Here is a 27,310-nt window from a genome sequence, read left to right as displayed (position 1 = left end):
ACCATGAAACAGTAGTAATAACTGGGTTTTATTTTATTTATTTATTTATTTTAATTTATGATAGTCACAGAGAGAGGCAGAGACACAGGCAGAGGGAGAAGCGGGCTCCATGCACCGGGAGCCCGACGTGGGATTCGATCCCGGGTCTCCAGGATCGCGCCCTGGGCCAAAGGCAGGCGCCAAACCGCTGCGCCACCCAGGGATCCCAATAACTGGGTTTTAAACAAGCTTTCCTCAGATTAACTTGGGCAGAATGGAATGCGGAAAATGAAATCTCTTGAAAATGTTTTGAGAGTGAGGCTGTTTAATCAGGCATTCCAACGTGGATACTCCCGGGAGGTCACTCTCCCCGGGCTCTGTCCAGGTGGCATATGGGAGCTCAGGGCTCTGCCCCGTGACGTACAGTCCCTTTCCACAACGTTGGAGATGAAGCCGGGCCTTGAGTCTGCGCCTGCATATTCCTACAGCTTCTCAGAGTCCTGTGGACCATGACTGAGGAGACAAACCATGCAGGAAACATCTAATGAAAACTAAAATGACAATTTTTAGTGGTCGTTACTAGGAGTCTGATCCTCTTTTTTTTTTTTTTTTTTTTCTATTCAGGAAAGAAGAGGAGCTTCACCTAACTGGCAGTTGATCTTTTGTGTCCTTTATTTGACAGGGGAGGGTTGGTAAAATGATAAATGCCGTTTATTTATAAGATAAGCGTGGAGGTTTGGAGGCTTGGGCATATTTGGACCCCCTTTTGAAACTTCCCTTTACAGTAAATCAGGGTGGTGGGGAGCAGGTTAGAAAAGGAAGTTCTTAGGTATGGCTCTAGAACCATACTTTATATAAAGATTTTATTTATTCATGAGAGACAGAGGCAGAGGGAGAAGCAGACTCCACACAAGGAGCCCCATGTGGGATTCCATCCTGAGCCAAATGCAGACAGACACTCAACCACAGAGCCACGAACCATACTTTTAAGAATCGGGACTGATGCCTGCTAAAATTGAGGAATGTGAGCAGTACTGAGTATGGGCAAGTCTATTAAAACAGTATGGTCCTTTCACCCATGAAACCAGAAGATTCCAGAATGCCTATGAGGAGAAAACTTGTCTTTAAAAAAACTAAAATAAGTATGTCTTTTTCCAATATTCTCAAGTGGGTTTTCTATTAAAGATCCAGGTCTGTTTATGATGTACTTATGAATTATAATAAAGATGACTGCATATTTGTGTGGCTTTTTTTTTTGTATGTAAACGTTTGGTTGGTTCTGCATTGATTAAAGGCCTTAAGCTTGTGTGTTTTTGGTCTCCTGATACTTGGTTACTCTTACACTGGAGAGAGCATGTTGATTCTTACCAGTTAGTGTGTATGTAAGAGCCTCCTGGTTGCATTTAGAGGACCTCTCTTTAAGATTTTATTATTCATGAGGCGGGGGGGGGGTGCAGAGGGAGAAGCAGGCTCCGTGCAGGGAGCCAGATGTGGGACTCGATCCCAGGACTCCAGATCATGCCCTGGGCCAAAAGCAGGCACTGAACCGCTGAGCCACCCAGGGATCCCTAGAGGACAGGATCTTTCTTGAAAGATTAACCTGCAGTTGACCACCGAACATGAGTGAGATCTGAGTTAGACCAAGCCTTAGCAGTTTCTTGTAGTAGAGTGCAGGCAAGTTGCCCTAAGCAAATAAAAAATTGGGTAAGAATGCTGAAATCCCTAAGCTAGTTAAAAATCTACTGCTTAGTGTTTCCAGTGGAATTTAAGCTTGAGAAAATTGTCATCCTGCCTGTGATGTGAAGCTGAGTCACAATGGAAATCTTGTGAGGCTTGTGCTGGCTGCCAGTGTTACAGGGCAGTGGAGGTCCTGAAGGATGGAGTCTAGCAGGGAACCATCTAGAAGGTAGAGTCTAGATCCAGAGTGGGCTAAAAGAACATGGTGGGGAGGGGGCTTCTAACAGCCATGTGACCAGTTCAAGCCTTCAGGGTCAGGAAAAAGGCAAATGGGCTATTGGGTTTTGTTTTGGGAGAGACAGGCAGAGAAGTAGGCTCCACGCAGGGCCTGATGTGGGACTTGATCCCAGGACTCCGGGATCATTTGTTGGGCCAAAGGCAGAGGCTCAACTGAGCCACCCAGCTTTTCCAAGTAGATTGAGTGATGGACCCTAGCCCAGACTGCTGGAATGCCTAGCCAGCCAATTTCACTCTGGATAGAACAAGGTAGTATGAAGAACCCGGGAGAGGAGAGCTTGTTGGGTTTATTTTTTTAAAGAGTATGACTAAGGTGATCTGTCAAAACAAGTACACATGCAGTACTTAAGCTGTGTCAGGCACCATTCTAAGTTTGGCACATACAATGAATGTAGGTACTAGTCTAACTGGCTGATTGCCCAAGCCCACAGCTAAGAAGTAAAGCCTCTGAGCAAATCAACTCGTGCAGGTTTGCTGGGAGGGATCCTCTATACCCCAGGTATAGAATTGGACCCTGTGTCCAATTCTCATCTTTTCCTCTACCACATATGCAGCCTATGGAGGGGAAGTGCTCAGTCAAATGTCTGAAGAGGTTCCCCCCCCCACCCCCTTCTAACCAGGCAGGGGTTTTAGTTTTTGGTACAAATTAACAAAGTAAGGCTGAGTAACTTGCTGGGCAGGACATAAGTGCATTTTTCTTTCCATGTCCAAAGTGTAGCTGAAGCAACCCTGTCAGCAGGTATTCTAGGCCCCACCCTTTGTGCCAGACCTGTTTGCAACCTACCTGTCTAGGCTCTTTCCAAACAGGCTCTTATTTTATTTTATTTTTTTTAAGATTATGAGAGGCAGAGACAAAGGCAGAGGGAGAAGCAGGCTCCCCAAAAGGAGCCCAATGTGGGACCCAATCCCAGTTCTGAACCGAAGGCTGAGCCACCCAGGTGTCCCTCTTCAGGCCTTTTTCTGCATGTAGGCAGCCCTATCAGTTGCCAAACCTAGGAGTCTGAAGACTGCCTGCGTTTGAATTCTAATACCACCACTTGCTGTCCACATGACCATCGCAGGTCACGTGACTTCTGCTTTGATTTTTTTTCATCCATAGAATGTGGATGGCAAAAGTACCTACCTTGGGGTTTTAATGAGCATTAAATGAGTTAATTGTAAAAGTTTAAAATGTATAAAGGCACAATGAGTTTGTTAAATATTGCTTTTGAAGCAAACAACCTGGGATACAGTGTCCAATAAATTCTGTTGAATGAATAAAGTCTACCATCACATATCTATTCCTGAACCAGGTTTATCTCAGGACGAATCCTATCATTCCAGGAGAAGTTAAGGGATTAGTAACTTCCCCAAGACCACCTAACTAGTAAGGAGCAGAACCAGGATTCGGACCTAACTCCCAAAACCAAATTACTAGCTTTGAACAAGACAGCATGGTGACGTATGTACATTATTTAACCTGATACTCCATGTACCTCTGTAAAGTAGGTACTCTCTATGCCCATTTTACAGATGAGGAAAACCAGTTGGAGGATATGAGGAACTTGCCCAAGTCCTATAGCCAGTAAGTGGCAGGCACTTACAGAACCTATTTTCAACCTATGTCATATGCCTCAAAAAATACTATTTCTACCTGGTTTAAACCACTTTTTTTTTTTATTAAGCTAATATAATAACCACCATAAAATCTCAGTTTCAGTTGTAATGAATTACAAACCCATGCACTCAGTTTTATTAGACACTGGAAAATAAAGTAGAAATGCATAGTTTCCTGAAAGAGTGAGAGCCCTTCCTTGGCCTCAAGAAATGGGACCATATATATAAGCTCAGTACCTGTACGTGCCTGGCACATGGCAAACTTTTTTTCTATGTTCTATTTCATTGATTCTGCTTCTATCTCGTTTTCTTCTGATTAAGTGGAGTTTACTCTGCCTCATTTCTTTATTTTCTTAACATTTATTTATTTGAGAGAGAGCACATGAGTGGGGAGGGGTAGGGCAGAGGGAGGGACTCTCAAGCAGACTCCCTACTCAGCACAGAGCAACACTCCGGGCTCAATCTCATAACCCTGAGATCACAACCTGAGCTGAAATCAAGAGTTGGACCTTAACCGACTGAGCCACCCAGACACCCCTCTTCCCGTCATTTCTTTTTTTCCTCTCCCCACCCCTATTTCTTTTTTTTAATAATAAATTTTATTTTTTATTGGTGTTCAATTTTCCAACATACAGAATAACACCCAGTGCTCATCCCGTCAAGTGCCCCCTCAATGGCTGCCACCCAGTCACCCCCACCCCACCCAGTCACCCCCACCCCCCACCCTCCTCCCCTTCCACCACCCCTAGTTCGTTTCCCAGAGTTAGGAGTCTTCCATGTTCTGTTTCCCTTTCTGATATTTCCTACCCATTTCTTCTCCCTTCCCCTCTATTCCCTTTCACTATTATTTATATTCCCCAAATGAATGAGACCATATAATGTTTCCCACCCCCCATTTCTTAAGGTAGAAGTTGAGATCATTGATGTGAGAGCTTTCTTTTTTTTTTAATAGGCATTTAGTGCTATCAGTTTTCCCTAATAATTGCTTTAACAGTATCCCACAACTTCTGATATGTTGTGTTTTCATTTTAATTCAGCTCAAAATACTTTCAAATTCCCTTTTGATTTCTTTTATCTATGGGCTATTTAAAAGTGCATTTGTTTTTAAATACTTGGGAGTTTTCCAAAGATCTTTGTTATTGGTTTCTACTTTCTTTTTTTTTTTTCTTTTTGGTTTCTACTTTAATGTCAGTGTCTAAGAACATACTTCATACGACTTGAATCCTTTTAAATTTACCAAGACTTGTTCTGTGACCTACAACATGGACTTTCCTGGTAAATGTATCATGGGCACTTAAGAAGAATATGTATTTTGCTGTGAAGACAGGTGAAACATTCTATAAATGTAATCAGTCAAGCTGGTTGGTTGAGAGTGTTCTTTAAACCTACTATATCTTTGCTGGTTTTCTGCCTGCTTACTCCATCAATTATCAAGAGTGGGTTATCAAAATCTCCAGCCATATTTGTGGATTTGTCTATTTCTTCAAGAAGTTCTTCCAGTTTTTGGTTCACGTATTGTGAAACTCTGTTAGTAGTTGCATACCAGTTCAGGCTTGTATATTTTGATTAGTTGACTCCTTTATCATTTATGAAATTCCTTCCTTTATTTCAATAATATTCTTCGCCCTGAAATCTACTTTGTTACTAATATAGCTGCTCCAGCCTTTTTTCTCTTCACTATTGTTATCAGAATGTCTTTTCTATCCTTTTGCTCTTAACTTATTTGTGTATTTATATTTAAACTATATTTCTTGTAAGTCGTGTATAACTGGGTCTTTTAAAATTTATTATGATAAACTCTGCCTTTTAACTGGAGTGTTTATTTTTTTTTAATTTTTATTTATTTATGATAGTCACAGAGAGACAGAGAGAGAGGCAGAGACATAGGCAGAGGGAGAAACAGGCTCCATGCACCGGGAGCCTGATGTGGGATTCGATCCCGGGTCTCCAGAATCGCGCCCTGGGCCAAAGGCAAGCGCCAAACCACTGCGCCACCCAGGGATCCCTAACTGGAGTGTTTAGATCCTTATTTTATATGATTAATGTACTTAGGTTTGAGTCTTATCATCTTGATCTATGTTTTCTATTTGTCTTATCTGTTCTTTGTTTCTTTTGTCTTCTTATTCTACCTTTTAAAAAATGAATATCAGGGGCACCTGAATGGCTCAGTCAGTGTCTGGCTCTTGATTTTAGCTCAAGTCGTGATCTCAAGGTTGTGGGATTGAGCCCTGCATTGGGCTCCTTGCTTAGCAGGGAGTCTTGCCTGGGATTCTCTCTCTCCCTTCCTTTCCCTTTGCCCCTACCCCACCATAGTTCTGTGCACTCTCTTTCAAATAAATAAATAAATAAACAAACAAATAAATATATTTTTTAAAAATGCGTATTGGGCATGTGGGTGGCTCAGTTGGTTAAGTGTCCGACTCTTGATTTGAGCTCAGGTCAAGATCTCAGGGTTGCAAGATTGAACCCTGCATTGAGCCCTGCATCAGGTGTGGAGCCTGCTTAAGATTTTCTCTCCCTCTCCCACTGCTCCCCCAAAAAGATTAGTATCTTTTTCTGATTCTATATTACCTTCTTTGTTAGCTTACTAGCTATAACTTTGTTATTATTGTGGTTGCTTTATTTTATTTATTTATTTATTTATTTATTTATTTATTTATTTATGATAGATGTAGAGAGAGAGAGAGAGAGGCAGAGACACAGGAGGAGGGAGAAGCAGGCTCCATGCCTGGAGCCTGATGTGGGACTCGATCCCGGGACTCCAGGATCGCGCCCTGGGCCAAAGGCAGGCGCTAAACCGCTGAGCCACCCAGGGATCCCCCTATTGTGGTTGCTTTAGGGTTTATGGTATACATCTTCAACTTATCAGAGTCCATGTTAATTGATACTATATCACTTCACTTAGGATAGTATAAGAACCATATGTTTATCACTTCATAGTCTTAGTATTGTTGTCACATGTATCACTTTTACATATATTATAAAACCCACATTTTTTTTTGTTTAAAGAGGTAATTCTCAAAAAAAAAAGAGGTAATTATCCTTCTTACAGTTTTAAGAAAGAAAAAAATAAAAAATGAAGGTGAAATAAGGTACTTTCTAGTGCTCTTCATTCCTCTGTGTAGATCTAGATTCTCGTCTGGTATCATTTTCCTTCTGCCCAAAGGTCTTCCCTTAACATTTCTTTTACAATGATTCTACCGGTGATTAATTCTTTTTTTTTTTAAGATTTTATTTATTTATTCATGAGAGACACAGAGAGAGAGGCAAAGACATAGGTAGAGGGAGAAGAAGGCTCCATGCAGGGAGCTCGATGTGGGACTCGATCCCGGGACTCCAGGATCACACCCTGCACCGAAGGTAGGTGCTCAACTTCTGAGCCACCCAGGGATCCCCTGATGATGACTTCTTTCAGCTTTTGTACATATTAAAATAACTTCTTTTCACCTTCATTTTTGAGGATGTTTTTGCTGGGTTTACCTTATTAGATATAATTTTGCTGGAGTACTTTAAAGATGTTGCTCCATTGTCATCTTGTTTGCATTGTATCCTTGTCTTTGTTCCTCTGTACCTAACAAGTTGCACTGTATCCTTGGTTTCTCTGTATATAACATGTCTTTTTTCTGACCCCTTTTAAGATTTTCTATCATTGGTCTTAAGCAATTTGATTTTGATGTATATTGTTTCTTGTGCTTGGAGTTACTTGAGCTTCTTGGATTTTGTGTGGGTCAAGGTTCTCTAGAGAAACAGAACCAACAGGAGGTATGTGTGTAGATAGATATAGATTTATTTTAAAGAACTGGCACATGTATTTGTGGGGGCTGGCAAGTCTAAAATCTGTAGGGCATTTGGCAGGCTAGAAATTTCCACAAGAGTTGGTGGTGCAGTCTTGAGCCTACTGCAGTCTTGGTAGAATGCCTTCCCTTAAGGCCTTCAACTGATTGGATGAAGCCCACTCACATTACAGGAGGTAATCTGTTTCCTCAAAGTCTACTGATTTAAAGGTTATCATATCTGAAAAATACCATCACAGCAACTTCTAGACTGGCATTTGACCAAACAGCTGGCCACCACAGCCTAGCCAAGTAGACATATAAAATTACCTATCACAGATCTCTAGGTTTGTAGTTTGCAGATTTTTAAGCTGTTATTTCTTCATATATTCTCTGTCCCCAGCTCCTCCTTGCTTTCCTGTATATTTGGCCACTTAAAGTTATTCAATAGCTCAATGATAGTATTTTCAATTTTTAAAAATTCTTTCTCTGTGTTTCATTTTGGATAGATTCTATTGCTATGCCCTCAAGTTTACTAATCATTGCTTTTACAATATCGAATCTATTGTTAATAGCATCCAGTATATTTGCAATCTTAGATACTGCCAAGAAATTCACTTTGGGTCTTTTTAACTTCTATGTTTCTTCTTAACTTCTATGCGTATGGAATACAGCTATAATAACTTTCAATGTCTTTCACTTCTATCATTTGAGACACTCCTGGGCCAGATTCAATTAATTATTCCTATTATGGTTTGTGCTCAATAAATAAAATAATGATAGAATGTGAAAAAATTAAAATTAGTATTTGGGTTCAGAACAGGAAAAGATAAAGTGAAGCCAAGGAAGGCTTCATGGAAATGGGAACTGAATTGAGCCTTAAGATTTATCAAGAACTTCGGATGCCTGAGCGGTGGAGTGTCTGCCTTCGGCTTGGGCTATGATCCCACGGTCCCAGAGTGCTGCATCGGGCTCCCTGCATGGAGCCTGCTTTTACCTCTACCTCTGTCTCTGCCTCTCTGTGTGTGTGTCTCTCATGAATAAATAGATAAAATCTTAAAAAAAAAATTCATCAAGACCTCAGCAAGGCAGGAAGAAAGGCATTTGTTAGGGAAAACAGCCCACATAAGGCGAGAAGGTAGGATGAATATGGGCACCTTCAGAGTACACTGCAGAGGCTAAGGGGAGAATAGGACATTTGCCACTTGGTGCTCCAAGCAGAGCAGTGAAGAAATACCGTCTTTAGAGATTAGTCTTTAAAGATTTCTAAGCAGGGCATGTTCTCACAGCCATGAGTTAGGGAGACTAATGTGGGGAGATCTAGGTGGAACAAAATGGAGGGGAAGGGATGAGAGCCAGAAGCAGAAGCCAGGAGGGTGGTGCTTTAGACCAGAGGGGCAGAAACAGAAACATGAAGAGGAGAGAAGGAGGAAGAACCAGAAAAAAAGTTAAGGATTAAATCTTTACTTCTCAGAGAACCTTAATCTTGGCTGTAAGGACGAAGCTGGGAGGGGAGAAAATAAAAACATGATTTATTTTGGGTGTTGGGTCTTCTGGGAAGAGATATGGGGCTGAAACTTAGGGTGGAGGTCAGAATCAGGCCATTTGGACTGTCCTCTCATTTAAAAGAACAAGAGTTCTGGTTGACCCTACAGAACTTCCCTCAGCTCTATGAACCTCATTTTTCTCATTTTCCAACAATCATGAGGTTTTGTAAGGAACAAATGAGCTCATGGACATGAGTGGATGTGTTTCTGTAGTTAACAAAGTAAAAGATTCTACAAAATTGGTGATAATCATTCTTATAATTACATTAAGCCATGTGAATGAGTAAGATCTTGGAAGAAGACAGCAGAGGGATCAAAGATCCAGGCTTAAAACTTGGAGAAGTTTCACAGCATATCATCCAAAAGAGGAGTCCATGATGGAGGCAGAAGTAAACTTGGAGAGGTAAGAGACCCTGAAGATGGGGGAGTACTTTGGGGTGGGCTCTGCATAGTAGAAGAAATTCAGTTGGTAAATATTCATCAAAAGTTCAGGTATGATTGAATGACTTTCAGAGTCAGAATCAACATGAAATGGAGAAAATACCCTTCTGCAGGGGTCCCTGCCCTGACCTCAGAAATCCCCAGACACCGTCAAAAGGCCAGAGGAGGTCACCTCAGGGAACACCTGACATCCTGAACTGTTTGTATCCATCCTGGAGAAAGACTGTTAACAAGAGAGCACCCAACCCCAATCCACACCCTCATCTTCTTTCTTAGCTAATCTCCCAAACTTCTCTTGCTCCCCTCACTCTTGGTCTCCCCTTCCCCGTCCCCCCCCCTCCCCCGCTCCATTCTCCATTTTGCTCTAAAACAAAACTCTGCTCAGGTCACTCCTTTGCTCGGGTCCCTTCCCTAGTTCCCCACTGCCTCGGAACAGAGGCTGTAGTCCTTAGACACACGAGGCCCTGCATCGTGATGACTCTCCTCCTCCTCCATCGTTCTGCGCTCACTCCCGGGCACCCCCTGCCCAGGGCATACCTTGGCAGTTTCCCGCAACCACCCCAGGTTTTCATCGGTTCCCTGTCATCGCAAAGGATACGTGTCCAGCTGCCCTGCCCGCTTAGACTTACCTTGAAAAGCCTTCCTTTAAGCCCCACGCTGAGCCAGATGCCCCTCCGTGGTGGTTGACAGTCTGATTTCTCATCTTCTCTGACGGGGACCCTTTGGAGAGCAGGGAAGACCTTTCTCCTCCGTGCGGTCCCTGCCCCACCAGATCTTCCCAAGCAGACCCTGGCTTCAAGTTGTCTCGGGTCGTCAGTCCCCGGGTCGGGACTTGGAGCCTCGGAAATACACACGCACAGTCCCGGGGCGGGGGCGGAGCGAGCCGGGTCCAGAGCGCTCCAGCCCGAGCGCGCCACTTGCACTTCCCGGGGCGGCCGCCAGGGGCCGCCGGGCTCTTTGTTTTCCTTTCTGGCCCGGGGTCGGGGCCGGAGGCCCGCAGAGCGCATGCTCTGGGGCAGTTGGCGGCGGGGCCGGCGAGCGGAGGAGTTGCTTGTGGCGGACCTGCAGCGAGGTGGGTCGCGCCGGTCGCGGGCAGGGGGTCGGGGCGGGGGGCGGCTCGCGGGGCGGCCGCTGCCGGAGCCCAGGCGGGCCGGGGCTGCTGCCCGCGCGCTCGTGTCGGCGGCGCCGGCCCCACGTGAAGCCGGGCGGCAGGAAGGCGCGGGGGCGGGCGCGCGGGTCCCCGGCCCCTCGGGGCGCCCTGGCGCCCGCCCGGCCCCGCCCGGCTCCAGCGAGGCCCGCGCGGCCCCCCAGCCGCCGCGCCTCTCGCCCGGCCCGCGGCGGCCGCGCGGGCGGGAGATTCAAACGGCCCGAGCGCGGCGGGCCGGGAGCGCGCGGCCGCGGTGACCCTGGGGCGCAGACCCGCGCGCCTCGCGGCCCGGGACCCGCCGCCCCGGCAGGGGCTGCTCTTCCGGAGCGGGAAAGGGCTTTGGTCCGGCGTTCGTCTGTAGGATGCGTTTGGCAGAGCAGGGGAGCGATCCTGCCCGGAGAGAGCGTGTGCCCTGGGGGCGCAGGGCTTCTGCGGGGGTCGCCAGGCGCCGGGACGAGGACTGCTGGCCCTTGGAGAGGTGTGCTGGGAGGCTCGCATCCCCTCGTCTGTCAGCCGATTATTTACTGGCTGGCTGCTCCGTGCTGAGTGGCCAGGGCTGGGGAACAATGGTGAGAAGGGCCCCGCGTGGCCCTTACACAGCCCCCGGCCCCCACGGGGACACCCATTTGGGGGCCTCCGTTACGGTCCCGTATGTCACCGAGTATGCCCCTGGAGCCACGGGCGCTGCCGCCGGCAAGTCATTCGTTCACCTGCTAGTAATTGAGGTGCTCCGACCAAGTGGGACTTCGGTGCCCTAGCGGAAGTTGAGTGTACGGAGTGGTACGGGGGCTCTTGGGGAGGGGGGTCTCCCAGGCCTGCCCAGGAGGGTCAGGGTGGCTTTCCAGGTGAAAGGACAGTAGTAGGGTTATGCAGCTGACTGCGGGGAAGGGGTTAGTGCAGTCCAGGCAGGAGCATGCAAAGGCATGAAGGTGTAGGTGAGTCGTTGGGATCCCGAATTCCACAGATATTTAAGTCTGGCGCACAAAGAGTAACGGGACAGTACGGCAAGGGCTGGGTCTTGAAAGGTCTGGAGTGCAAGACCAAGGAACACTGCAGGGGAGCAGGTGTCACCCAAGCAGGGCATCAGAATGGAGTCTAGAAAGGTGAATTCAGTTCATTTGCTCTTGTTACAAAGACATCCCAAGAGCAGGAATACTCTTGGGCTTTGCAGCTTACTAGTTGGGTGCTCCGGGGCCACCCACCCAATCTCCCTGGGTGTTAGTTTCCTTATCTGTAAAATGAAGCTAAGATGCATGTGATGAGAATTATTAATATCCTGTATTTTTCATAAAGCAGTGGTTCTAACATCTGGTGGAAGCTCAGGCCCCTTTCCCCCAGGCATAGCTGTGTACTAGGGGGCTCCTCTGGTGAGGAACTCCAGGGGTGAAGGATACCAGCTCTGTGCCTGGCACATTGGAGCTCAGCAAGTGTTTTTTTTTTTAAGATTTTATTTATTTATTCATGAGAGATGCAGTGAGAGAGAGAGAGAGAGAGAGAGAGAGAGGCAGAGACACAGAGGGAGAAGCAGGCCCCATGCAGGGAGCCCGATGTGGGACTTGATCCCAGGTCCCCAGGATCAGGCCTTGGGCCAAAGGCAGCACTAAACCGCTGAGCCACCAGGGCTGCCCTCAGCAAGTGTTTGTTTACACATGAGACCGTCTCCTCCCTTTCCTCCTGGGGACCCTTCTCACAAAGAGATTCTTAAGCCTCTGAGACTGTCGGGCAAGTGTCTGCCCTCCTCATGTAGGCGCGGTGGGGTGGTGGCCAGGACAGCTGCTGTGGTCAGAGAGAGAGGGCTGTCTTTTTTTGCAGAAAAGAGGCTGTGGAGAGGTCATAGGAGGTCACAACAGGAGCACCAGGCCCTGGTAGACTGTCTAGTCTGGTGTGCCTTCATTCACTCTCCCCAGAAGAGGGGAGGGAAGGAAGGGAGATAGATGCTAAGACCCTGGTCAGGAGTGGTCAGGAGACCTGGGATCTCATCCCACCTTTGTGGCCTGGGGCACCTTTCCTGAGCCTCTCGACTTTCTTATCTGTAAAACTAGGGTGAACACACTTACTCAGAGGGCATTATAGTTGGATATTCATGGAAGTTCGCTCTATATCTTTTACTTATTTGTGACTGTGTCTCTTCTCCCAGACTGTATGCTGCTGAGGATGGAAGCAGTGTTTGTCTGTTAGGGGTAAGGGGTGGGCCAAAGATTGCTACTTATTCCTAGCCCAGACACTTAGTGTGTGGTTAAGAAAACACACCCAGAGCAGTTAGAGAAGAATACTGGGGGATCCCTGGGTGGCTCAGTGGTTTAGCACCTGCCTTTGGCCCAGGGCGCGATCCTGGAGTCCTGGGATCGAGTCCCACGTCAGGCTCCCTGCATGGGGCCTGCTTCTCCCTCTACCTGTGTCTCTGCCTCTCTCTCTCTCTCTCTATCATGAATCAATCAATCAATCAATCAATCAATCTTTTTTTTTTTTTTAAAGACTGTACAAAGGACTGATTTGTGCAATAGAGGATTTGCAGGTGGGTAATAGGTGCAGGGCTCCACCTTTTATATTTTTTACTTATTTATTTTAAGCTTATTTATTCACTTCTTTAATAATCTCTACATCTTGGGGGTCCCTGGGTGGCTCAGCAGTTTAGCACCTGCCTTTGGCCCAGGGCATGGTCCTAGAGTCCCGGGATTGAGTCCCACATTGGGCTCCCTGCATGGAGCCTGCTTCTCCCTCTCCCTGTGTCTTTGCCTCTCTCTCTCTCTATGTCTCTCATGAATGAATAAATAAATTTTTAAAATCTTTAAAAAATAATAATCTCTACATCCACGATGGGGCTCAAACTCACCACCCTGAGATCAGGAGTTGCATGCTCTTTTGAGTGAGCCAGCCAGGTGCCCCCTGGTGCTCCACCTTTTAGAAGGTGCCCTCATCTCCTGCCATACCTCCAGGATTGCCCACAACAGCATTCTGCAGTATCCAGAGGCCTTCATCTGAGAGGCAAATATTCTGAGGCTCATAGAGAACTCAGGTCTGGCCTTCCTCACATCTTTCAGTGGCTCCCACACCCACATGACCCACCCGCTCAGACCCAGTGTCTCCTCTCTGGTCTCACTATCCTCATCCACTTCGTTGGCCTCTGCCCTCAGTTATCATGTTTGGCCAAGCTCATGGAGGATTGGGAAGGCCCTGCCTGGGCTGCCTTCACCTCTGTCTGGATCATAGCCTGCCTTTGGCCGGTTTTTAAGTCAATCAGATATACCTGGGTTCTGTTCCTGACTCTTATGGCTGTATGAACTTGGGCAGATAAATTTACTTCATGAGCCTCAGGCCCATCAATTGGATTAAGAGTTATAGTCCTTCAACTTGTGAGAAGTAAAAGGTTGTTGGCATAGAGAAGTTAGGCATGGCCAGTGCCACCAGAATGGCTCATATTTTAAGGATTAGATTGGTATGGTGGACAAACATGTAAATTAGAGTAGTCAAGATCCAAAACTCTGTCCCAGTTTCTCTGGGAAAGAATGGTTAGTTTAGGATGAGGGGAGGGATCAAGATTTACCAGTGGAGGTGACTTTGGGACTGAGTAGACATTCTTCAGTAGGATAAGGGATGGGAAGAGATAGAGATGCAAACGGTATGGAGAGAACAGTAAGCAGTCTAAAATTCTGTGGGAAGGGAAAGGAGGATTTGACAGAGAAGGGATGAGGCCAAAAGTTATGTCATTACCAGACTCTGGAGGCCTTTTGTACCAGGCTAAGAGATGTGGGCTTTATCTTCCAGGCAAAGGGAGCCACTGAGGAATCTGAGCAAGGAAGCTGCTTGTTTCAGGTTCAACTTTTAGAAAGATCTTGAATGACTTATGGAATGACATGGGGTGGGGATCAGAAAGACCAGAGCCAAGTGGCTGCCTTTTCCTGGGGAGAGGTTATAGGAGACAGGTCTCAGGCAAGTGAGAGAATGGGGAGCTCGGGGAAGAATTTGGCAAGGGCACTAGCTTTGGAGTGTGACCAACTTGGTGGAGACCTTCACTTCCTTTTCTAGTCCTGAATGAGATACTTTACCTTTCTGGGCCTCAGCTTCCTCATCTGTAAAGTAGGATAAATGTGCCTAGCTTGTAGTGAGATGCTCCACGAAATTAACCAAAACACAGGTGACTAAGGAGATGTTCACTGGGTTCCAACCCACAGTAACATGTTTTTGTTAGTGCCCTGTGATACCAACCACTTCGTATTTATTTTTCTGTCTCCCCTCCAGGCCTTGCCTACAGGTCAGCCTAGCATCAGCACCAGTATGCGGTATAATTCTTTTCCGTGTGTGTGTGTGTGTGTGTGTGTGTGTGTGTGTGTGTGTTTGTGTGTTTTAAGATTTTATTTATTTTTTCATGAGAGACACACACAGAGGGGCAGAGACGTAGGCAGAGAGAGAAGCAGGCTCCCTCTGGGGAGCCTGATGTGGGACTCGATCCCAGGACCCCAGAATCACACCCTGAGCCAAAGGCAGGTGCTCAACCACAGAGCCACCCAGGTGCCCCTCTTCCCTATGTTCACTTAACTTTTTGTTGTGAGTGCTTTTCCGTGCTACTATATGTGCTCCCTCCCTGGCACAGCTGACCTCTACAGGTCATTCTAATGAGCCGACGGGAGATTTGCCTTTGGTAGGACAGGGCTTTGGACATGGTGTACCGGCTGCCAGCTTGGCCAAAATACAAGCTGTCTACCTGAAATAAGGGGTACCTGTTCTATCCTACACCCCTTAGCCCACTCAACTCTGCATGCTTAACATCCCTTTTTGTTGGCTCCCAGCAACTTCAGACTTAATGAAAACACCTGGTAAAATGGGGCTCTCCAGTCTCTCCTCTCCCACTTGTCCCAGCTCACTATATAGAACTCTGCCATCCTTTTAGTCATTTTTTTAAAAAGATTTTATTTTTAAGTAATTTCTCTACCCAGTGTAGGGCTCGAACTCACAGCCCTAAGATCAAGAGTCACATACTCCACCAGCTGAGCCAGCCAGGCACCCCATTCCATTCTCCAAGTCATTTAAGCCAACGCCTCAGAGTCCTTGTGTTTGGCCAAGCGCTTAGGGGGAACCTGGGCAGGCCTCCCTGGGATCCCTTGGATTTTTTTAGGATGAAGAAAGTCATTCTGGATCCCTCCCTCTCCCTCACTCTACACATCTAATTCGTGAATCAAATCTGTCTTCTAAGTTGATCTGTTTTGTCTCCTTTTTCTCTGTTACCTCAGACAGACCGACCAGATCAAGTCAACATCATTTCTCACTTGGATGCCTGCAATAGCCTCCTCTGCCAGTCCATTCCGGTTTCTTTACAGTAGCCAGAACAACCATTTAAGAATGTAAATCCGATAAAGACTTTCTTAAAGTTGTTCTGTTTTCCCTAGAAGGCCTTGCATGACCCAGCCCCTGCTCACCTTGTGCCAGCTGACCTTTTCTTCTCCAGCTGCAGCCACACTGGCCTCTCCAGGTTTCCAAACTTATCACACCATTTACTAGGCCACTTTTGTCCTGCTCTTGCCCTGCTGGTTTTTTCATATTTCAGGTCTTAGCTTAAATGTCACCTTCTGACCACTCTCTTCCCCTAACCCAAGTTCTTTTCTCTTTTCCTTCTTTTTCTTTCTTTCTTTCTTTCTTTCTTTCTTTCTTTCTTTCTTTCTTTCTTTCTCTTCTTTCGTAAAGTATGCATAAAATTTACCATTTTAACCATTTTTTCCCATTTTAACCATCTTTAAGCATATAGCTCAGTGTTGTGAAGTACACTCACATTGTTGTTCACCTCCAGGTTATCTCTTATGTAACCTTGCTTATTTTTCACTCAGCACACCCCTAATGTTTCTTTCCTGCTACAATGTAAACTCCATGAGAACAGGGAGAGGATTAATCTCCTTTTTCCTTGCTATACCTGGCCCAAAGCCAAAGCACCAGTAATAGCCACTCAAATATTTGTGGAATAAATCCCTCTCCCACTCCCCCTGTTCTCTGGCTCTCACTCTCTCTCAAATAAATAAATACTCTTATAAATAAATAAATAAATAAACAAATAAATAAATAAATAAATAGGATAGAGCTCAGAGAGGTCAAGGCTGCTGGCCATCCATGGTCACAAAAGCCAGGGTGAACAAGCCACAGCTCTGGCAGGTAAATCCGGTTCCCTCTCATGCCAGAGGATGTGCATTTTAGCATGGTAAGAGGGGGTCTCAAAGAGGCGGGTTGGAAAGGAGGAGTCACCCCTAGAGAATAAACAGTTGGCTGACATTCAGAAATGCCACTTTATCAGAGTCAGAACTGGGCAGTCACAACCTGTAGAAACTTAGGCTACAAAGGCTAGGAGGATTCTAAACCTCTGGCTACTTTCTTATCTTCAATCCTTTATTCTCCCTAAGGATAGTTAGCAGAAATGTGCTCAGAAATGCAGAGGCCATTGGCCTCATGTTCGTTATCATGCAGAGGGGAGCTGGAGAGGCTGATGCTCTAGGACCTGGTGGAAGAAAGAGATGGTTAGGCCCACAGGTGAGCCTGAGAAGGGCTCTTGGAGTTCCTATTCCATTTATTATCTTGGGTAGAGTCTCATCTCTTAGCTACAAAATGGAAGAGAGGTGGGTTGCATTAGATTAGAACTGTTCAAGCATTATGTGGGGCAGGCTCTACATGTTATAATGCCAATATTAATTTATTACGTTTATAGTATTAGCTCATTTAATCCCACATAAAAAAGATGTAGGTAAAATTACTATCCCTGTTTTACTGAGGAAGAAACTGAACCATGAAGAGATTAAGTAATTTTGCCCAAGGTCAAGCATCTAGAAAGTAGCTGAGCACTGATTCTGGTCCTGAGACTCTTCACTGGCATAGGCTATACCCCTTCTATTATCAGGACAGCTCTAAAGTGCCCCTGCTGTCCATTCCAGAGGGTTTACCGTCCAGATTTTGGGAACACTAGGCTTAGACAATATGACTGCTTTTTATACCCTTAAAGACTAGGGCTCTATAAAGATTTATTTCCAGGGCTGGGTATGTGGAGGAAGAAGGCTTTGGACACAATTTGGGCTGGGTTGGAATTGAGAGAGCTGGGGAGAATGTCTCTGTTCTCAGCAGCCTTGAGGAAGACAGGGAGACCATTGTGGGGCAGCAGCCGCCAAATAAGAGAAGGGTTTGAGGCTGAAGCTCTCAGCTATCCTGGATGGTGCTAGGTCCAAGAACCTTTCTTTCACCCATCAGTCATTCCCCCCTTCCTTATTTAACACCTGGTGAGTATATACAGTGTTTCTTTCTTACTAGATTGTTTAGGAAAGCCAGGTTCCTCCCAGGAGTGGCACTTTTGGATCAGAAGGCATAAATGGTCTGGTTTGGTTTTATGTAATGAAAATAACTTTTTTTTTTTGGTCTGATAACAGTAGTCTTTACCAAAGTTACTAGTGGTTATTTCAGGGTTGGAGGGTGGGGGGACTATGAAAGGTACTTTACTTAATACTGTTCTTCAATATTTTTATTTTTATTTTTATTTTATTATTATTATTTTTTAAGATTTTTATTTTTTATAATAAAATAAAAAATAGGGTGCCTGGCTGGCTCAGTCAGAAGAACATGCAACTCATGATCTCAGTCCCATGAGTGTAGAGATTACAAAAATATATAAATAAACCTAAAGTAAATAATAAATAACTTAGAAATATATGTATATTTGTCAGATACTTTAGATAATATAGAAAGGTACAAAGAAAAAAATATGTCTGGGGCACCTGGTGGCTCAGTCAGTTAAGTGGCTGCTTTCTCAGATAAATTCTAAGTAGAATTGCTGGAATTCCTCTTATCTTTTTTGGGGTTTTGGTAAATGTTGCCTAGTTAGGGCAGGAAAAATGATTGCCATTTCTGAAATGGAATATTTGCCTCGGTTTTTCAGGAAAGGAAGATGCCACCAAAACGTATAGCTAAGAGAAGGTCACCCCCAGAAGATGCTCTCCCCAAAAGCAAGAAGGTGAAGGGTAAGTTGGTATTGGCCTTTATTTCCGAATGGAGGGGGCCTCTTGGAGCCCCCAGAATCTAGGATTGGGCTCCTTCCTCCTCGACATCTGAGGCTGAGGGGCCTGGAAGCCCAGAAACTCCACCCAGATGGAGGGTCTCTTGTAGCTTACTGAATCCCACCCTCTGGAAATCATGAAGGAGCAGAGACTTATCTACACAGCAGTACTGGCAAAAACAACAACAACCAACCAACCCCCAAAACAAGACCCTAGCTAGGACTTTGCTCTAGGCAGTAATGCTCTAGGGCTAGGACCATTGACTTCCAGAAATGGGTTCAAGTCCAGGCTCTGCCACTTTCTAGCTGTGTAGCTTTGGGCAAGTGACTTGATTTCAATGAGCTTGAATTTCCCCATTCATAAAATAGAGGCAAGAACAGCACCAACCTCACTGGGCTGTTAAGAGGAAAGAGAGAATATCTTGCTAACATTTGAGGGAGGTAGCTGTGTTTCCCCCCTTCCTGGGACTGTGGAGGGAGACGGGGAGGAGAGAGATCCACCCCCAATCTGGGAGGGGAGAGTGTGAACCCACACTCAGACAGTGTCTGTCTTTTGCAGACCGTCGTAACCAGGCAGTGAGGGCCGTTGCCTCCCGTCGTGTTCCAGGTGCCCAGAGGCTGAGCCCTCCTGACCAGAAAACCCGACCACGTGGCTCCCTGCCCAGGGCACCCTCTGCGCAGCCGTCGCGGCCCTGGCAGCCGTGGCCACGCCCCCCGGGGGAGGAGCTGGACGCCATTGGCTGTCCGGGCCCGCGGCGACCGCCGTTGGCCAGCAGATGGCCCGGTGCAGTCCCCTGGTTGGCTTGTACATTTCCGCATCTGCTGGTTTTCTGCCCTGCTCCTGCCCCTCCCTGTTCAGCTGCTTGGCTGCTCCCAGATAGGAGCGGAAGGGTTGTGGGAATATGTCTAGGCGTTAAGTCTCAGCCGGAGGATGGAGGCTAGGGACAGTGCTCTGACCCACGTAGGTTCCCTTTGGCTTCAGTGCAAATTTCCGTGACCTTGGGAAGGTTACTTAACCTCTGAGTCTGTTTGCTTTCCTGTAAAACAGGAGCCTAAATATGGAAGGTTTGTAGCATAATTTAGGGGACTACGAAGCAATTTAACATTCATAGAGTTGGCAGTCAGTAAAGGGTAGACGTTACCTGAGTCCTCACTGTTGGCACCGTGACTCCTGAGAACTTAGAGCCATGCAGGAAAGCTATATGCATCCTCACTATTCTCTTCCGTCCCCACCAAGATTTATATCACAATATTGAGTGTCTTCATGTTTCCATCTTTTCCCTCACATTAATAACATGCTCAGCTTTTAGTTTTCACAAAAACTTTGTGACAGAGTTATTTTTGTTATTCATATTTTATAGATGAGGAGACAGGCTTCTTAGAAAGATCCTATGACTGGTCTGTGGCAGAGCAGGGGCTTGAACCCAGGTCTGTGTGGTTCCAGAGCCCATGCAGTGACCCTCTCCTCCCTCCTGTCATCGTGCACACTCAGGAGCCATCTTCTTCATCCCTCAGTCTCCCATAGGTCCCACAGCACAGAACCAGGCATCGTGCTGACACTGGGCCAGGGCGACGTGGGCCAGCTGGGGCTGGGCGAGAATGTGATGGAGAGGAAGAAACCAGCCCTGGTGCCCATTCCGGAGGACATCGTGCAAGCTGAGGCTGGGGGCATGCATACTGTGTGTCTAAGCAAAAGTGGCCAGGTATGTTGGGGTGGGTGGCACAGGATTGGACCGGGCCCAGGATTGGGGGTCTTGGGGAAGGAGCTTTGGGCTACACACATTACTCTGTGGAGATGGAGCTGGTTAGCTGCGCAGGGAGTTGCCTAAACAAGAATGGACTGAAGCCAGACCTTCCACTAATGGGGGCATCTTGGGCACAGGTCTACTCCTTCGGCTGCAACGATGAAGGAGCCCTGGGACGGGACACATCAGTGGAGGGCTCAGAGATGGTCCCCGGGAAAGTGGAACTGCAAGAGAAAGTGGTACAGGTGTCAGCAGGAGACAGTCACACAGCAGCTCTCACTGAGGATGGTCGAGTTTTCCTCTGGGGCTCCTTCCGGGTAAGACCAAGTCTGGAAGACTGTATGGAGTGCAGTGACTAGTGAGACCCCAGTGATAATCCATTTCCACTTCCTTGTTGTACTTAATGGTAGAGAAATCACGGCCCAGAGGCAGAGCTTGGGCTCAGACCCGGGTCTCTTCTCTTCAGCCATCCACACCATTGGCTGTTTCCTTGAATCTGTATCAGGAAGTGTGTATCTTGAAAAGGGGTGGGTCGGGATCCCTGGGTGGCGCAGCGGTTTGGCGCCTGCCTTTGGCCCAGGGCACGATCCTGGAGACCCAGGATCGAGTCCCACGTCAGGCTCCCGGTGCATGGAGCCTGCTTCTCCCTCTGCCTATGTCTCTGCCTCCCTCTCTCTGTGTGACTATCATAAATAAATAAAAAATTAAAAAAAAAAAAATCTTGTATGTTAAAAAAATCCTTTATAAAAAAAAAGGGGGGGGTGGGTGGGTCAAGGATGCCTTTGGGCTGAGGCTTACCCAGGAAGCCAGCCTGTTTTCTCACCCATCTCCCTGCCTTCAACCTCTCCCCTCCCAGGCCCTCTTCTACATCTGTCAGGGGTTTGGGGGTCCATGGGAAGGATTGTCACATCTCAGAATTTCTGAGGGAAGGCAGTGTAATTTAAACAGTAGAAAAAGTAAAAATAAAAACAGTAGAGTCAACATTAAAATTGTTGTGGTACTTCGGTATTTAGTTTATTTTGAAATGTCAAAAACAAAGGTGTTTCCTCATCAGGGCTATTTTTAAAGTTTTTTATGGAGAATTTCAAACACATAAAAGTAATCAGAAAAATACATTGAACATCCATCTCCTCACCTCACAGTCATCAACTTTGCCAAGCTTGTTTCCTCTCTACTCCCATCCACTACCCTATTCCTTTGTTATTTTAATGCAAATGACAAGCCACATATGATTTCATTCATTAAGTATTTCACTGTTTGTCCTGGCTCCTGCCCACCTCTTTATCCCCATCTGGCACCAATGCCCTTCACCAGACAGCTCTGTGGTTGCCTGCAAGCCTGGATCTGGCTGGTTTGGGGCAGCCAGGACTGGCTTGTAAGTGCTGTGTCCTGCTTTCTAGGACAATAATGGTGTGATTGGACTCTTGGAGCCCATGAAGAAGAGCATGGTGCCTGTGCAAGTGCAGCTGACTGTGCCTGTAGTGAAGGTGGCCTCAGGTGAGTCTGGGGGTACTCACTCTAGGCAGGAGTTGGAGAAACTTGTTCTGGGGCTGGGCTTGTCTTGAGCCTTACAGACAAGCCTTATATCCTCTGCCTTCCTCTCCCCCTTAGGAAATGACCACTTGGTGATGCTGACAGTTGATGGTGACCTCTACACTTTGGGCTGCGGGGAGCAGGGCCAGCTGGGCCGTGTGCCTGAATTATTTGCCAACCGTGGTGGCCGTCAGGGCCTTGGTAGGTGGCTCAGGTCCCTTTGGCCAGGCAACTTGGCAAGCCACCCCTTGGTGAAGGTCAGATGCAGGAGGGATTCTCTACGTGTGTTTAGGCTTGCATCAGATAGGCCTATGGAGATAGGTGAGAACTCTGACTCTAAGCCAGACCACCCTGGATTTGAATCCTGGTTCTACTACCTATTGGCTTTGGGACCCTGGACATATTTCCTCATCTCTAAACCTACTTCATTGGGTTGTGGTGAACTGAAATAAGTTAACGTAGAATGTTTGGCACATGGTAAGTTCTGTGTAAATGTTACCTCTTACGGCTTTGGGATTCTGAGCGAGGCAGTTGTACTCTCTTGGCTTCAGTTTCCTCTTTTTAATAGGGAAGAGGGAAAAGAATCCCTGCGTAGCTTCCCTGCAAGGGCTATAGTTTTGGGAAAAAACACGCAGGGCAGAGAGAGAAGCTGTATGTGTCTGCCACTGACTCTCGCCTCCTTTCTGCCTATAGAACGACTCCTGGTCCCCAAGTGTGTGATGCTGAAATCCAGAGGAAGCCGTGGTCATGTCAGATTCCAAGATGCCTTCTGTGGTGCCTACTTCACCTTTGCCATCTCCTGTGAGGGCCATGTATATGGTTTTGGCCTCTCCAACTATCATCAGCTTGGTGAGTCCCAAGCCCTACACCTGGCATAGCCCAGAGTGACTTGGGTTCCAGTCCTGGCTTCTCCACTCATTCGTCATGCATCCTTGATGGGGTGAGCTAACCCCTCAGAGCTGTAGTTTTGTCATCCGTAAATTGAGACTATCTGTACCTTGGTGTTTGTGTGAGGGAAGCAGCCTCACTGTGTGAGGGGATGAAGAAGGACCCCTCCTTGGACAGCTTCACCCCTGACCGCTCTTTCCTGGCCTTTTCCTCCCAGGAACCCCAGGGACAGAATCTTGCTTTGTACCCCAAAACTTGACATCCTTCAAGAACTCTACCAAGTCCTGGGTGGGCTTCTCTGGTGGCCAGCATCATACAGTCTGCATGGATTCAGAAGGTGGGACCTCTGGGTCAGGGGTGGAGTATTCCTGGCCAGACTCCTGAGACCATGGTCCTTGGAACCTGGATCTGCTCCACTGGTTGGGCCATATGTGGGTCCTTGAGGGCCACCCCATCCCCCAGAGTCCTGGCACTTTTCCAAGCATGAGTTCACTGGGGTCCTAGGGAGGTTCTCCCAGGCCTCCCCCAAAACCGGGAGAGATGCTGCAGACCTGCTTCCCACCGCCCTGGTTGTGGGGACCAGCTCCCTTGGATACGGGAACTTAACCTTAACCTGGCCTACCTGGAGTGTACCTTCTGCTACTTTTCATCTCTCCCCCCCTCCCACAGGAAAAGCGTACAGCCTGGGCCGGGCTGAGTATGGGCGGCTGGGCCTTGGGGAGGGTGCTGAGGAGAAGAGCATACCCACCCTCATCTCCAGGCTCCCTGCTGTCTCCTCAGTGGCTTGTGGGGCCTCCGTGGGGTATGCTGTGACCAAGGATGGTGAGTGAGGCTACCTGCACTTGGTGTGGTTTGGTGTTGGGGATCATGGTTCTTACCCCCAGAACTCATCAGGCTCTGAGGTCCATCATCAAATAGAGCTGAGGTACAGAGAGCACGTTGCTTTTCTCTCGACTGTCAGAAGCTCTGGCTTTGATGAACATAAAATGAGTGAACAGATTATTTTAATGAGGGTGATTTGTTTTGTAGCATAGAAAAATAATAAAGAGAGACATATCACTGAGGCCCAGACAGCCAATAAATCCAGATCTCCAGACTCCTAACTCAGGCTTCTCTTTACATTTTCCACCAAGGTGACCCCTTGATTTATAGCCTAGTATTGCCACCTTCCAAGGGAGTTGTACCTAGACTTTTATTAGGAGAAAGAAGGCTTAGATACCAGGGTTCTGGCAGCTACAGGAGAGGAGGGTGTGAACTAGGTGGTCACCAAAGCCTGAGTGGGTGAGTGGGATAGCCATGGGCACCTTGAGAAGCCTGGAGCTGATGGTAGCGCTTGACCTGGGATTATGTGGGAATAGTTCCTGAGGAAGTAGAGCTTGTACTACACCTTAAAGGCTCAATCCTTTATGATAAGCAATGGAGCTCATCCCAGGCACAGAAATGTCTAGAGCAGTCTCAAAGGTCTCAGAGGTCCTTGGAATGGAAGGTTAGTGTAAGGGTTTGGGGAGTGGCCAGTCATGTAGGGCCTTGAATGCCATGCATAGGGGAAGGGAGAAGTCTTTGGCAATATGTAAGGACTGTGGTCTCTGGTTGACAAAGCTGTTTTTTTAATCCATCCTCTCCTTGGCTCCCAGCTCCCCTGAACTCCCAGAGGCAGGGACATTATTTGGCTACTACAGGCCAAAGCCAGAATTTACCCTCATGTTCCAGGCTTCTCACGATATAGGAAGGTGGGGCTAGGGATCCTAGAGACAGCTGCCCCCATTTCTCTCCCTTGCAGGTCGTGTGTATGCCTGGGGCATGGGCACCAACTATCAGCTGGGCACAGGGCAGGAAGACGATGCCTGGAGCCCAGTGGAGATGACAGGCAAACAGCTGGAGAACCGTGTGGTCTTATCTGTGTCCAGTGGTGGCCAGCACACAGTCTTACTAGTCAAGGACAAGGAACAGAGCTGATGAAGCCTCTGCGGGCCTGGCTCCCGGCCCCCCACCCTCTCTCCTGGAACTGAGAAGCTATGAAAACTACAGATTCCAGCAAGCCTCCCCCAGCCCCGAGTGCTCTGTCATCTCCTGCCTTTTTCCTATCAGCAGAACAGAATCCTTTTCCTCTTTTCCATCCTCCTTTCCTGAATCATCCTGCAACCTACAGGATGAAGGGGAGGTGGGAGGGAATGGAAGAGGGGAGGGGGTTTCGGCAGCCGGAACATTGCTCACCCCAGAGCTCTGTGGTTAGACCTTTCTCCCTCATCCCTACCTCCCATGGTCCTGGCTGACCCTGGTTTTGCCTGCCAAAAACCAAAAATTTCTCCCCTCGGGATTTGGTGCCCACGTTCTGAAAAGTTGGGGATCTTCAGGCCCTACTGTAGCCATGTGCCACTCTGTCCTTCACAATCCACAGGCATATAAATGGTATGGTGGTCAGACCCAGCTGTCATGGACCTATGCCTGGGGGAAACCTGAGATGGGGCAGGGCTGCCCAGCCATGGGCAACCCCAAGCCAAATATGTGGCCCTCAACAGATGTTCATGGGGATGAAAAAATGATCCTTCACTTGATCAAGAAAAAAGCCAATCAGCCTTTATCCCAGAAGCACAAAGCATTCTGCCCTTCAGGTATTGCCTGAGTATCCTGCCCATCCAACCTGCCTTACCTGCAGCCAAGGGCCTGAAGTCTGGAAAGGAAGCTACATCTGCAGGGCAGGACATGGAGGGAAGGGGAAGGAAAGTTTTATAAACAAACTTATAGCAATATTGAAAGTGAAGGGAGGGAGGGGAAGGGCGTCAGAGGGCCAGAGGCTGGTGCCCAGGAAGGGAAGCAGCAGCTTGTACAGTGGCTGAGAAAATAGAAAACTGTTTTGATTTTTTTAAAATGTAAAGTATTTTGGAGGGGAGAGTGAAATCTTTTAACACTTTGAATAAATTTAGAGTTTTATAAAACAGGCCACTTGTTTTTTACATACTCCCTGCTTTTTTAAGGGAGCACCTGCTGTGTTGGGAAGAGCAGAATAAAACCATACCTATGCACCTGGTCAAAGCTAGGACTTAAGTGATGTTGCAATGTCATGGTATGTGCCAGTCAGCTATTGATGTGGCTGTTTCATACAAATCAAAAAAGAAAAAGTTGATTTTTGCTTAGGTATTTATGTTTCAGGAATCACTGGATTTTTAAAAAAAAATTATGCTGCATAATGTAAGAGACATGGAATGGATCTTTTCATATCCTAACCCAAACCAAGATTTGAATACAGTACATATCTATAAATACTTATACTAAGCTTGCTGTTACATCATTTTCAACAGCTGATGTAATTGATTAAACAAGATTAACTGCATAATAACTTCTTTTTTTAAGATTTTATTTATTCACAAACACAGAGGCAGAGGGAGCAGCAGGCTCCATGCAGGGACCCTGATATGGGACTTGATCCTGAGACTGCAGGATCATGCCCTGAGCCAAAGGCAGACACTCAACTGCTGAGCCACCCAGGCGTCCCTCATAATAACTCTTAAGACTGCTTACAATGTGTATTTTTTAATTATTTATTTATTCATGAGGGAGGCAGAGACCCAGGCCGAGGGAGAGCAGGCTCCATGCAGGGAGCCTGAAATGGGACTCGATCCCAAGTCTCTAGGATCAGACCCTGGGCTAAAGGCAGTGCTAAACTGCTGAACCACCTGGGCTGCCCTTTTTAAAGATCCATTTTTTAAAAATTTTTATTTATTTATGATAGTCACACAGAGAGAGAGAGAGGCAGAGACATAGGCAGTGGGAGAAGCAGGCTCCATGCACCGGGAGCCCGACGTGTGATTCAACCCGGGTCTCCAGGATCGCGCCCTGGGCCAAAGGCAGGCACTAAACCGCTGCGCCACCCAGGGATCCCAAGATCCATTTTTTTAGGATTGATTTACTTATTTTAAAGAGAAAGAGGGGGGGTGGGGGAAGGGCAGAGAGAGTGAGAGAATCTGAAGCAGACTCCCCACTGAGCACAGAGCCTAACACAGGGCTTAATCCCACAACCTTGAGATCATGATGAGCTGAAGTCAAGTCAGATGTCTAACCAATGGAGCCACCCAGGCGCCCCATACAGCGTGTATTAATGTAGATTTTCCCAGCCATTTGATCAACCAAATCATACAGCTGACATGTCAATAATGGTGGTCAGTAGTTACATGTGTTTATTTACATTTGAATCCCTTAAAATTTGTAAAAATTTAAAATTAATTTCCTTGGTTGCACTAGCCACATTTCAAGTCCTCAGTAGTCCTGTATGGCTAGTGCCTCTGGTATTGGGCTATGCAAACATAGAGCATTTTTGTAATTGCAGAAAGTAACAGGGGACAATGCTGTAACAGTGAAGGTCTGTTCCATACATAACAGGAAGTTTTTATTATCACCAGAAGGATTCTTCATGGATGTCAGTGACTTGGAAGGAAAAATGAACATGATGTAAAAGAACTTCAAATGTATTCTGTGATTTTTTTTCCCCGTTGAGGTTTTAGTTTTGATACAGGCACTATACTGATAGGAAATTAACTTGTTAAAAGTCTCTCTCTCTCTTTCTTTTTTTTTTAGTCTCTTGATTATAATACCTTCTTTGTAAAGAAAAACTTGTGTGTCTGCTCCTCCTCATTCCCCCCAAAAAAGCCCATTTCGATTAGATTTACTAAAGT

At 46.8% G+C, this 27,310-nt stretch overlaps 1 protein-coding gene, 1 long non-coding RNA gene and 1 other non-coding gene across 7 annotated transcripts; 2 read left to right on the top strand and 1 right to left on the bottom strand.

Annotated features, from left to right (window-relative positions):
• Nucleotides 1–17: 17 nt before the first annotated feature.
• On the bottom strand, nt 18–10,225 carry LOC140597978 (uncharacterized). Its single transcript, XR_012000089.1, has 2 exons — nt 9,940–10,225; nt 18–492 (listed from the first exon to the last, which is right to left on the bottom strand). It is a non-coding gene; the product is annotated as an uncharacterized lncRNA (long non-coding RNA).
• On the top strand, nt 318–522 carry LOC112931836 (small nucleolar RNA SNORA73 family). Its single transcript, XR_003237378.2, has one exon. It is a non-coding gene; the product is annotated as a small nucleolar RNA SNORA73 family (small nucleolar RNA).
• RCC1 (regulator of chromosome condensation 1) lies at nt 6,778–27,095 on the top strand. 5 transcript variants are annotated; one of them, XM_072750578.1, is made up of 11 exons: nt 6,778–6,909; nt 9,141–9,272; nt 18,358–18,439; nt 19,990–20,177; nt 20,357–20,536; nt 21,620–21,716; nt 21,831–21,953; nt 22,446–22,601; nt 22,858–22,977; nt 23,310–23,462; nt 24,421–27,095. In XM_072750578.1, the coding sequence occupies exons 3-11, from the start codon at nt 18,367–18,369 to the stop codon at nt 24,594–24,596; spliced, it is 1,266 nt and encodes a 421-aa protein (XP_072606679.1). In that variant the 5' UTR covers nt 6,778–6,909; nt 9,141–9,272; nt 18,358–18,366; the 3' UTR covers nt 24,597–27,095. The 5 variants fall into 5 exon arrangements, with proteins under 5 accessions (XP_072606679.1, XP_025870189.1, XP_025870191.1 ...); XM_026014404.2 differs by lacking the exons at nt 6,778–6,909; nt 9,141–9,272 and adding exons at nt 10,273–10,382; nt 19,034–19,081; XM_072750577.1 differs by lacking the exons at nt 6,778–6,909; nt 9,141–9,272 and adding exons at nt 12,938–12,972; nt 19,034–19,081.
• The last annotated feature ends 215 nt before the right edge of the window (nt 27,096–27,310 follow it).

Source organism: Vulpes vulpes, chromosome 2, assembly GCF_048418805.1.
Source record: "Vulpes vulpes isolate BD-2025 chromosome 2, VulVul3, whole genome shotgun sequence".
NCBI lineage: Eukaryota > Metazoa > Chordata > Mammalia > Carnivora > Canidae > Vulpes > Vulpes vulpes.
Note: the sequence above shows the minus strand (reverse complement) of the source record. Positions and strands in the feature narration are given on the sequence as shown.